General features: G+C 39.9%; 1 protein-coding gene across 5 annotated transcripts in view; it reads left to right on the forward strand.

The window, feature by feature from the left end:
- The window catches only part of acsl1 (acyl-CoA synthetase long chain family member 1 protein), a 43,536-nt gene that overhangs the window by 14,978 nt on the left and 15,204 nt on the right, over positions 1–13,354 (forward strand). For all 5 annotated transcript variants that reach the window (XM_012960022.3, XM_012960017.3, XM_031898088.1 and 2 more), the window contains 7 exon segments: positions 646–861; positions 7,320–7,434; positions 7,528–7,592; positions 8,332–8,433; positions 8,588–8,687; positions 11,729–11,907; positions 12,763–12,795. In XM_012960022.3, the coding sequence (XP_012815476.1) occupies positions 667–861; positions 7,320–7,434; positions 7,528–7,592; positions 8,332–8,433; positions 8,588–8,687; positions 11,729–11,907; positions 12,763–12,795 (789 nt within the window). In that variant the 5' untranslated portion in view covers positions 646–666.

The raw sequence follows: 13,354 nt of genomic DNA on the forward strand, positions 1-13,354 counted from the left end.
TGTGTATGCAGGGGTCTATTTCTGACCTGTGTGACCAATGACAAACAGTAGGTGTGCGACTCCTGTCTATGTCTGTCCTATGTGTACATTACAGGCCTGTCTACCATTATTTTAATAACCTGTGGCTAGTGTATGGAAAGATATCAGTGTGCGCTTAAGCCTATGGCCGCATAGGGGTAACAATGTGGCCTCTTGCATGTTTTGCAATCTTTAGACTCACAAATGCATGCAGCTCATTGATTACCCCACCCCCTTTATGAATAATGCAACAAATTGGTAAACTTCTGCACAATGCACTGATAGAAATGTTTTTGGAATGGTGTGAAACTTTCAGCCCTCCAGCTGTTGGTATTTCCCAGCATACTGGTGTTGGTGGGATAGTAGGAGCTGCAGTTTAACAATCGCTAAAGGGCTGGAGGTTGGACATCCCTGATATATATTCTGTACGCGCTCTCAGAAGGGGTTAGTGATGATTCCAAACGTTGCCAGGGACTTTCCATTCTCTATCCTGGCAGTGCAGATAATTAAATAAAAATATATGTTAAAAGGAGAGTTCAGTGATGAGTGACTTATTCTGTAGCCACACGTGTCGCCAAATGAAACAGCTCAGTGCTTTCTCTTTCCTGCTTGTGCCCCACCCTCCAGGCTTAAAGAGCAAACGTAACGATGCAGGCACACGAGATCCTCAGAAACCTCCGGATACCAGAGCTGGGAGATGTACGGCAGTATGTGCGGACTCTGCCCACCAACACCTTGATGGGCTTTGGTGCCTTTGCAGCTCTAACAACATATTGGTATGCAACAAGACCCAAGGCTCTGAAACCCCCGTGTGACTTGGCCATGCAGTCTGTGGAGACACAGGTAAGAACCAAACTATGATGCTGTTTCTGTTTCACTGTTTTCTCTGCTTTGTACCTCCCTTGTACTGTACACAGTGCTTGGAGCCCAGAACCACACTTTATAGTATATTCTGCTTTTTAGGGCAATGGGACAGAATTTATATTCTTATTTTCACATAATGATGTCTTCTGACTGCCCAAAGCCTTATTTGCTCTAGGGAAATAAACAAGTGTTAATTTAAATTATTATGTTGGTGCCTGATGTAGATTTAAATTTAGGGATTTTGAGACCATAACTGCATACCAAAAAAATATATGTATATATAATATTTGTAATCCTATCATATTTATAATCCTAGCCTGCCACCTGGCCAATAAAAATTATCCTTGATGCCAATGTTATTAATAGGGAAGATGGGTAAGGGTGGTATTTTTTGCCAGAAAAGTTGAGAACCTGATGACCAGTTTAGAAAGCTGGGTTGCTATGCAGACACATAGTAACCCAACCTGCTCTTCATAGTGACTTGGGTATAGGTAAGATATCAGTTTGTTTGGCCACCTTGCCGTATAAGTGGGTCTTGTGGTGTGTGGCTATAGCTATAGACAAGATGCAGCTTCTCATATAGCCTAAGTAAACTAGGGATGACCAGAATCCATAATTTCTGTATTAGACCATCTGTTAAACTAGATCAGAACCCTAATTCACAAATACAATTTTCTGTGGGGGTTTTCTCAGATTTGCATTGTAACCCCCTACCACCACCACCAAAAAAGAAAAATGACTTTTAGGGTTGGGATTTGGTCTAGTCAGGTCAGACAGATCATAAATCAAATGAGTTGTTCTTCTAAAATCATTCAGCTCAGCCCAACAGCTTGTATTGTTTATAGTATGTATACGGTAATTGATGCCACATTCCTGAATATTCTTGAAGTGTCCCAAACTTTTCAGCTCATCGGGTATCCTTATCCTAAAGACAAGTACCATTATGAAACGCAAATCTGTCCTGCTTAGCAGGTTGTTTCACCATGTTGCAAGGAATGTTGCAAGTATATTGCCGTCATGTTCTGCTCTATATAATTTCTGTAATTAATCCCATAATAGAGCCATACTTTAATAATACTATGGTAATTGGCAGACATAGTGTGGGTATTAGAGGGTGAAACCAAACATGTGATGCTCAAAAAGAACGAGTTATGCTTGGTTAAAGAGCAGACTATTGAATAAAGCTTATCATGCAGTCTGTTTATACAGGAATGAAATGCTTGGCTGAACAGAAATCCTGTCAGCATTACTGCATTAATAGGCAATCTCTAAACCCTTTTGCTGCCAATGGTGTCTATTACCTTGAAATCCTATTAGAGAAATTAGGTTTTTGCACTTGGACCTGATGCTTATAATCCTTAGCAAACCATGCAAAGGTGAACTCTGCCCTTCTCCAAGCGACTATTGTTATGTACCCAAGTTAATAAAAAACTAATTCAATAATAAAAAATGCCTCCTGCTGATCCCTGCATCTCGTAGCCAATGAGGAAACGGTGACATTTTGTTCTTACCACAAAGACTTGGCTGAGATTAACCTTCACCATCCTGATAGCACCATTGTGGCTGCTTGTGTCAACATTATAGCCATTGGGGAATGATGCTAAATTAACTGGGATCCAAGCAAATCTTGAAATTACTTTAAAGTGAAAGTACTGCCTATGGTTTAAATAGGGCATAGTCAAATATTCTGTATAATTCATTGATTATACAGGGATGGGATTCATTATTTAGAAACTAGTTATCCAGGAAGCTCCATAGACTCCATTATAAGCAAATAATTTACATCTTTGAAAATAATTTCCATTTTCTCTGTAATACTTAAACAGTACCTTTTTATTTGATCCCAACCATTCATTTAGTTGGGACAAACCTGATTACACAGATAATAAGGAAACATGATTTGTGCTCTCTGGGGTCTCTCTGCGAACGGTCTTTACTGCAACCAATGGTCGCAGGAAAGATCCTAATTGTAACGTGTATGGCCATCATTAGGCTTATGCCCCACAGAGAGGTTAGTTGCCAGCAATAAATCTCTGCTACCAGGGGCGACTAATCTCTCCGAAATGCTTTTTCCACTGGCAACAAAATGAATAGCCGCAGGAGACGAGCAGCAGAGCAAGCACTATGTGTGACCATGCACTAAGAGTCCTATATCTTAGAGGCAAATCTCTCCAATCAGTGAGAGAGGATATATATGAGTGAATACTGCCTGAAACCACACACCTCACCATTTATCTGGCATTTTTTTTAATTAATTCTTATTGGAAGCCATTTGTGACCGTACTGTGACTTTTTTCTTTAGGCTTGTGGCATACTGGGCATTTTGACAACTGCTCCTGTGACGAACAGTGGCTGTTGATGGGGAGTCTGTGCCAATGGCACAAGCTGGTAGTGACGGGGCCTCCAGTCATACTCAAACTTTGGCTATTGGAATTGACCATAGCAACCAATCAATGATTGGCTTATTTCAGCCAGTTACAGGTAGAACAATGAATGCAACATGGACACAGCTTTTGCAAAATGTTTCTATAGGAATCTGCACCAGACAATACCAAGGGTTTTAACCACCACTGATCTCTGATTAGCAGTGATCAAAAAAGTATTACCGTATGTATGATAGGCTACAATCAGCAACCCGGTGCCACATGTTGTGGGGTCTTAATGGTTTTGTTGCTGCCCAGGCAGAAAGCAACAATACTGTATTTAGAGATTTTGGTTTTTCAACCTTAGATGGCCTTGTTTGGAGTAAACAGCTGTACTTTGTGCACCTGGTGGTTAATTTAGGTTATATTTTACCAGAGGCATAAAAACCTGTTGGCTAAGCTTCTAATAAGCCTATTAATGCAAGACCTGTTTCTGAACCCCTGCTGCTGGAGAGATTAACATTTAACATACGTATTTGTTTGTCTTTCCCTGTGCCCTATAAATGCATTCCTCCCATGTTTATTTATTATGTATCCTGTACTCAGTGTAGAGCACGGACTATTATCCTGAAATATATTAAAGGCAAACTAGCATTGTTTGGGTATACCTCAAAATTATAAAGGCTTGTTGGTATGGTAAGTGTGTCCCTGTTTATTTGTCCACAAAACTACTCTCCAAGGCTATTCCCTCAGAGTAAGTGCTACACTAACTACTTATTCACAGCAGAGTGTAAAACTTTAACAGAGTGCTAGAAATTCCTTTAGAGCACTTAGGTAGGAATGCCATGAACACATAGGCAGGTTCACATTGAGATTTATAAGCAAATGCATTCACCTTAACCCTTTTTGTTGTCCTTGTCAGTCTGTATCACACTCATTACACTCCTTCATTGACTGGCTGCTCTACTTAAAGCTCTTCTCTGGAAGTAAGGGTAAGGTCTCACAGGAAGATTAGTCACCCGCCATAAATCGCTGCTACCACTGAAGACTAATCTCCCAAAAAAACCTTTCCACTAGCAAGAAAGGGAATCCCGGTCGAAAGGCCTATGCGTCGCTTTGGTTTTCCAAAGTTGCGCAAAGTTTTCTCCTGCAGAGATTTATCGTGGGTGACTAATCTCATTGTGGGACATTACCCTAAACCAGTGCTGTCCAACACATGCGGCCCGCGACCCCCCACCTGTCTGGCTGTTTTGATGCCTTACCTTTGTGTAAACTTTAAATGGTATCAGTACTGAGATTAATTGCCCCCCTGCATTGTTCTCACCTCAGGTTTAGGCTGTAAACCCCCTGTATTGTTTAAAAATGTAATCCCCTGTGTTGTTCACACCTTTTAATCCCTGCAGTGTTCACACCCTGCAGTGTTCACACCTCAGGCTCAGGCTGTAATCACTCACATTGTTCACCTGTTCACACCTCAGACATTGTATGTACTGCCTATGCTGTCTGTGTGTATGGCACACACAGGCAGCATAGGGCAGGCAGAGTATGGCACACACAGGCAGCATAGGGCAGGCAGAGCATGGCACACACAGGCAGCATAGGGCAGGCAGAGCATGGCACACACAGGCAGCATAGGGCAGGCAGAGCATGGCACACACAGGCAGCACAGGGCAGGCAGAGCATGGCACACACAGGCAGCATAGGGCAGGCAGAGCATGGCACACACAGGCAGCATAGGGCAGGCAGAGCATGGCACACACAGGCAGCATAGGGCAGGCAGAGCATGGCACACACAAGCAGCTTAGGGCTGCTTGTAAAAGAAACCCTGCTTCCACTTTTCAAACATAATACAAGCAACTGAAAAAAAATTGTGAATGCCATATCTGTTCCTATGCCTTTAGCATATTTTAATGTTGCTTCCTTGCCCCCAAGGTTTGTACAGTATAGAAGCACTAAGCTTCATTCCAATGTTTGATACTGTGTGTGTGTTACTCTTGTTTTACTGTACTTCTCTAGACCTTTCTATGTCCCGCATGGGTGGCATAAATACACTTGTGCACAGGGGCGCTGCTGCCATGAGGGGAGTTGAGAAACTGCCTCAGGCAGCAGTGCCCTGTAGTTTACATGGGATGGCAAAAAGCCATTCCTGGTAACTTAAAGAGCCCAAATTCCAGTTATAATATTTTTTTTAACTAGCAGTGCAGGGGGGCAGAATCAACTTGCAGGCAGCAAAGACCCCAGAGGCGGTGCTGCCTGTGCATAGACTTACATTTTTCTTTAGGCATTAGTTTCCCCTTTAAGGGGGAACTAAACCCTAAAAAGAGATATAGGTAGAAATGCCATATTTTGTATACTAAACTTAGAGCACCAGCGTAAAATTTCAGACCCTATATAACAATAATGAATTAGGCCTTCATGTTGTGCACAGGGGTCATCAAATTGAAATTTTGTTAGCAGTGTTGGTGACACACACATGCTCAGTGTGCTCTGTGCAGCTGTTGAGAAGCTAATCTTAGGGGTCATTGCAAATCATCAAATGAAAAATTATGTTCACATGTCATAGAAGCTGTGCCTCCAAAGATATCCCCTACTGGGGATATCTTTGGAGGCACAGATCTTCCCTGCCAAAGGGCTGTAGTTGCCTTGGGCTGGTACAGAAGGCCAAAACATAATGTACAACATTTCTAGCCTACTTCTTTGTTAAGCTATCATTTCCCTTTAAAGATTCAGAATGGTGTCTTTTATGAAGGTACAGGGAGAGGTATTTGTGTGGTGTATTCAGTACATACAATATGCAGAAAAGTCTTGGAAATCCCCAGCAAGTGCTACAGTGCAGGATGTTACACCAGCTGTTTGGGTTAAACAGTATTAAGTTCTCCCATTCTAAACCCATATTAGTTGCGCTTCTTTTAATTAATAACTTTTTTTATTTTTTTATTTTTTTGTTGGAAAGTACTTGTGCTATTACATGTAAACAATAGAAGAGTCACTGTCCGTGTTCGAGCAATATGGCCTGGAAATTATTCCAAAATCTTGTAGCAGGAACACCAGCAACTATCGTATTTCCCAAAGACTATATGCTTGGAGAAAGTTTTTGGCATTTAGTAGGTCATGGCTCAAGAAAAAGTATAGGAATATTCATAAAGAGCAGCACGCACTTCAGTTTAATACATTTTGTACACAAGGTCACAGAAAGCCCCAAATACAGGACTTGACACACATTGCCTCTTGGAGCAGGGTCCTCCAAGTGCAAGTACCCTTGTGCAAATGAGTAGGGGAAGGGGGCTATGGATATGGGTGTGGCGTATGAGTGGCTATAACCTGCTGCTATGTGAGTATGGGGCCGATTCACTAAAGGTCGATAACGCGTTAAAAAGCATGCGATAATTAAGTTCCATATCATCAGTCATTTTGCATACGTTAAGACGCATATCACATGCGCAAAAAAACACACTTTATTTACCTCGCATTGCGTTAATTCTCGCATAGATATAATACTAACGCATGATTCACAAACACATATGAAGCGTTAAACACGCTAAATATAGCATTAGTCTGTGCGAAGATTAACGCCTACTTGGATCAGGCGTTAATTAAAGAAAATTGTGGTTCGTGAGCTTTTGGCAACACAATATGGACTTTGCAGTGGGATTTTTTTCAAGTCTGTGTTGGCCCTAGAGTGATGCAGCCTCCAGTTTTAGGGAAATGGTACTTTTCAGAACAGTAGTTTTCCGAAAGTAATGGTTACGTGCATAAAATCGTGCGCTAATATAGCATGCTGTGAAATATATCGCGCGGGAAATAACGCTCATCGCTAGTTAAATAAGAACAATAAAGAACATCGCGTCTTAATTATGACGCCTGTCCTTTTAGTGAATCGAGCACTAAGTCGCAAAAAACAAGAAGCGATAAAATGTTTAACGCATGCTATAAATAGCGCTCGTTTTATCGATCATTAGTGAATCAACCCAACACAAAGTAATTTTTAACAAAAATATCATGTTATCAGGTTTTATTAATTGTCTTTACATTAATATTCAATACGATTCCTCATTTGTTGCTTTGCTTCGGCAGGGAGGTGAACACGCTCGCAGATCCACCATTCTGGATAGTGATGAGGTGATCACATATTATTATGATGATGTTAAAACAATCTATGACATTTTCCAAAGAGGGAGACGGGTATCAAGTAAGTATTTTGTGGGGTGCAGTCATATTTGTTTTTCTATTTAACACAAATTTTTATCATTTGTATATGACCTATTTATCTTTTGCCTTTTAGATAATGGACCTTGCTTAGGACATAGGAAACCAAATCAGCCATATGAATGGATTTCTTATAAAGAGGTAACTATAAATTTATGGGAATGAACAAATGTAGCAGTGTGTGAATGACCACCCCTCTCTGTTACACATAGGAACTGTGGGTTTACCTTATAGTGTGCCCTGACAAATGTGCATTTAGCAGTAAAGGTGGTAGAGGTGAATGATATGGTCATTGAGAAGATGCTCGGTTAATATTGTGCATGTTGATGCCATTTATTAAAGGTACTAGGATCTAAACATGCTCCTTGCATTTCCATATAGTTGTGCTAAGTGCTAGGGCGCACATTCAGTGTTTCCTGATGAATCACGTGCACCTGATGACTTTAGGAACATTGGAATTTCCTTCACCTCAAATATATCCGTAATTCCAGGGTGCCCATATGGCATTGTGCTGAATGTTAGCTGTGATGTGCAGTCGATTTGCAGAAACCACATACACAAATGCATTTTGACATTGGGCACAGTTGCAGCTGGTGCATCTCTATGCTGAATTTCTGGGAAAAAACGCATTGTGAGGATTTGCATCTGAAAACAGCAATTAGCACACTAGATCTCTCACAGTTTCTGTGCGTGATTTTTCAAGTCAGAACTCTGCCACAATTAGTATTTTCTGTTCTGTGCTATGAAAATTACACCTATCACACATTCCTGTCACAGTGGTTTGATATTTGTATGTTTTGTGACTGTTCAGGGAAGTAGCATTTACAACCTAAAATTCCCTTTAAGCATTTTTCACACATCTCTTTCCTTTTATATTAAGGTGGCAGAAAGAGCTGAGTATGTTGGGTCTGCGCTGCTGCACAGAGGGTTCAAACCTTCACCGGATCAATTTGTGGGCATATTTGCACAAAACAGACCAGAGGTAAAATTGGTGTATGATATTTGTTTTTTTTTTTTTTCATTTTAGCTGTAGTTTGAAAAGCTGTTATCTGTTTAATCTGTTGTGTTGCATTATGCTATAAAACTCCTTTTAGGAGTTATTAATTTGTTTTTGTCTCTCTTTTTTGTGTGTGTAGTGGACAATTGTGGAACTGGGCTGCTACACATACTCCATGGTGGCTGTGCCCCTGTATGACACTCTGGGAGCTGAGGCAATAACATACATCATTAACAAAGGTATGTCACAGACAATTTTGTAGACAAATTGATACTATGACTGCAACTTTCCAGCTGTAGATTTGTTTAATCCTGTGTGACTTATTTTTATGAAACTGCTCTGTAAAGCAGTAGCAACAAAGCACCAAAAACAAATGTATTTTAAATGTATTTTAAATGTAAAGTGAATTGTAAAGTTTATGGCACGTGAGCACAGATCACTCCTAAAATATAGATGACAACTAAGGTGTGCTATAAGCCCCATTTTCATCAATAATGGCAATGATTTCAGAAAGTGGTGTATATGGCAGCCAATGCAGCACTGGCTTAGAGAAGTCAGTTTGCTACACTAGACAATGTATGTTTGATTACCATACAAGGGTTGTAGAAGAAATCCAAATAGACTAAAGTTCCATCCTATGGTGATAGGATTGAGGGCATACACATGAGACCTATGCAGTACTGGGCAAACAGCATAGATCAAATAGTTTTTGATTCTACATTTCTTTCATAATAACCAGACACCTAGAATCTGATGGCACATACAGATTTACAGGACCAATGCATGCAGCGGCTGCCAAGCCATCATGAATTTGTTGCCTTAGCCTTACCATGCATTGCCTCTGGGCACTATAAAACCTTATTTACAAAATTGTACCAGTGATATAATACAGCAGTTAGGCATTATGTCAAAAGCTAATGTCTGAATTCTTATCATTGGTTCACCACTCTGTTCTGATTTGTCTCTCATTAAATATAACTTTGCGTGCAAATGCCTCTTACAAACCAGGGAAACAAGTTCAGTGCATTAGCAGGGTCATGTCAACCTCCAGAGCATGCAAAATCCACTTCCTTTTGTTTTTACTTAATCAAAGTACTTATGACTACCTCCCCTCTCAATTCAAAGTCTAAAAAGTAGAAGATGTATTTGAGGTTTTGTTTTTTGTTTATTTTCATGTGGGTATGGGGAGGGAGGAATTTAGGTGACATCAAGGAAGATTTGGATTGAGACAGCTGAGTCTGATTCCAGGTACCCTGTACATAAGGATCACAGGGGTAGAAGAGTTTTAAAGAGGATCTGTAATATAGACAATCTGGTTGTCGAGATTTATTTTCTTAAGGCCCACTCTGAGCTTATGTCCAACCCTTATGTTAAGAAAAACAATACATCATTTCTTGTCTTACCAAGAAGGTGACTACATCTTCCTGCTGTAGATGTGACTAAGATGCTACACTGTTTACTTAGAAGTCAGGATAAGTGTGTCTGCCCTTGGCCGTCATCTTGGCATATAAATAGCACAGTAATTGTTGTTTGTCATGCTTTAAGGTTCATTTCCAAAAACAGACGCCTGATTTGCTATGCTTACAGTCTAATCACTCCCAGTACACAGATAGTGCCTTAAGAAGGCCGCACAAATGGAATGTTGATAATCATGAAACTTTACTGGAGCACTTAAAAATTATCCTTTGTGAACAAATGTTCCTGCTAAGGGAAGTAAGGGGTTTTAATACAGAGAGCTTTTAGGTGGAATTCTGGTTTGTTTTGTGGTTTTTGTACCAACAAGAATTAGAATGCGACTTGACTTTCAATTTTAAGATTTCATCCTGTGTAGTACAATTAATAAAATGTAAGTAATATTGAAAAAGGCGAGGAATATTACCCCCCCCCCCCCCCAATGTGTGCCAATACCAATTGTTAATTTTTTTATGGTTTTCAGTTACTGTTAAGTTTTGTGTATTTGGTATTTCAGGAGGTATATGGTTGCTAGGGTCTTATTTTCTCTAGCAACCAGGCAGTGGCATGAAAAAGAGTTTGGAATAATTATAGGAAAGGGACTGAATAAGATTATTGTAAAATTGTAACCTCCCAAAGCAATAGTTTCTGCTGGTGAGAGAGGCAAATAACGTAAAAACTCTAAATAATAAATAATGAAGACCAATAGGACATTCTGAGACATTATTAAAGATAACTTAAACCACACCTTGTGTGGAGCACTGATGGTTCTCTTAAATATAAAGTATCTGTTTCCCTTGCACTTATAAGTGAAGATAGGTCAGGTTGGGTTCTTACATCTCCACTGCCCTCAGGCTGAATACCGGGTCACCACAGGGTTGTGTGCTAAGTCTGCTCCTCTATACCCTCTACACATATGACTGTGTTCCTACTCACCTCAGCAATAAGATCATTAAGTTCGCAGATGATACTACGGTAATTGGACTCATCTCCGGTAGAGAGAGTGAGGTGGCATATAGGAATGAGGTAGAGTGGTTGTCAGAGTGGTGCAGTGTAAACAACTTGCAACTCAATGCCTCAAAGACAAAGGAATTGGTGGTTGACTTCAGGAGAAATAAAACTGATATTCAGCCGCTTAAGATTTCTGGGGTATGTGTGGAAAGGGTTTCGGAATTTAGGTTCCTAGGTATTGAATTAGAGGAGGACCTGTCGTGGAGGGCCAGTATTAGGGTGCTGCTGAGGAAGGTGCAGCAGAGACTGTATTTTTTTGTGAATTCTTAGAAAGAATGGTCTCCCTAGAAATTTACTTCTTGCCTTTTTACCATTGTTCCATCACGAGTGTACCCGCGTACAGACTCTGTGTGGGGGATGGCAGCTGTAACTCATCAGATGCAAAGGCACTCCATAGAATTATTAGGGCGGCAGAGAAAATAGTGGGCTGCCCTTTACCTTCCCTGGAACAAGTTTACAATACTCGACTTGGACATTATGCAAGATCCATTACATCCCAGTCACTCCTTTTTTCAGATTTTGCCATCAGGCAAGAGATATAGGGTAAAAAGGGCAAGGACAAATCGCTTGAAAATCAGTTTTTATCCTAAAGCGATTATGGCTCTCAATTCGAAGTAGAGAGGACTTGTTAAATTGCATAGTTAGTGCGTCTGTGGATATTTGTTCTTGGTTGGTGCTTTTGCATTGCGTTGAGTTGTTTTGCAATTTCGTTGTCCAAGTGATAATGACAATAAAGATTATTATAATTATTTATTTTATTGCTGTTTAGATTTCATCTAACAAATATTTAACCCTGTTCCTTTTGCTACTTTTCCAGCTGATCTCTCAGTGGTGTTTTGCGACTCGCCAGAGAAGGCAAAACTCTTGTTGTCCAATGTTGAAAAGGGAGAAACACCAGTGCTCCGCACCATTGTGCTCATGAATCCTTTTGACAATGATCTTGTTGAGAGGGGAAAGAAATGTGGTGTTGAATTGGTCAGCTTGAAGGATATAGAGGTCAGTCCGTACTTTATTTTAAAGGGCATGTAAACCCTGATGCACTGCTCAACCAAACTGTACCCAGTTGTTGCTGGACTACAAATCCCAGAATATATAATTAAGGTAGAGGCATGCGGGGAGCTGTAGTCCAGCAACATCTGGGTTGTATTGTTAAAGCAATATTGCACAATAAACATTTTTTTCTAAACTCTTCCCCAAATCTCCACAGCCAGCGACTGCTATAAAATGCAAAAAAAACTATAATCCCAGCTGATCTATGTAAATCTGTCTCCCTGTACTTTGTTCCTGTAATTGGAGTTGGAAGCTTTAAGCAAAGTTTCCCAGCACTGAAAAAGTCTGTCCTTAAGTTTTTTATAAGTAGAATGCTCATTGGTGAATTTTCTTGCATCTACAACTGTTTTTTTTGGCAACTTCTATGGCAAATCTGAAGGGGGGGTTGCCATGGTACAGCACTATGGCTGGATTTACAACCCCTTTAAGTAATTTGTTTAGATGTAATAGTTTAATGCAACATTTAATTTCTTACTTCCATTGGCTAGAGTTGCACAGTCCAGAAATAGCTGTCAGAAAATGCATATGTGTACTTTTATTTCATAGAAAGGACTTACTGATTGCCATGAATTATTCACTTAAGTTATTGAAAAGGCTTTGTCCCTTACTTGATTTCATTATGTAGTAATGTCAGATGGTAAAAGGCTAAGGTTTTTATGAATGAAAAGCTGTTAATAAAACTATCACAGTCGTGTACATGTAATTAATGTAAGTGTGTAATAAATATATATATTTTAAATATAAAACCACTTTTCTTTGTCCCTAAATTTACAGTAGGTGTTTAACATTTGTTTTTATTAGGAAGAGGGAAAGGCAAACAGAGAAAAACCAAAGGTAAGTTACGTGGCATAGTATCTAAATGTGAGTAAACAACTCTAATTGTATCTGATTTGTAAATGTGCAATATTGGCAACTGCTAAGGCATAACTAGAGTTTTGCAGGCCTCACAGCGAAACAAGATAACATGTATTAGTCGGGAGCTCCTGGTCACCCAATGACCACATACTCTTGGGCCGCTGTTGTGCCAGTTCTTTTGGATCTAAACATAGTATCAGTGTATCCCATTATACTGTATTGCAGAGTCCATATTTAGTTCAGTGTCCTTTAAATCTGATTTCATAGCAGCCTTGTTTTGGTATCCACAAAGGTCTGAGTTCTGAGATCAATGAAATGCAGCCGTTTTAAGCTAATTTTAGAAACCATAATTAAAAGTGGCACTGAAGACTGTAAAGGTGGCCATACATGTGTAGATTTTTAAAAGATCTCTTTGTTATTGTACAACCAAGCTAAAAAGATCATTTAAAAGTGCGATTTGTCCATCAATAAGAACCACAATTTCAAGTGATATCGTCTAGTTGAACCTAGGAAAACTACCTGCTTAGTCCTGAAAACA

Source organism: Xenopus tropicalis, chromosome 1 (genome assembly GCF_000004195.4).
Source record: "Xenopus tropicalis strain Nigerian chromosome 1, UCB_Xtro_10.0, whole genome shotgun sequence".
NCBI classification, from domain to species: domain Eukaryota; kingdom Metazoa; phylum Chordata; class Amphibia; order Anura; family Pipidae; genus Xenopus; species Xenopus tropicalis.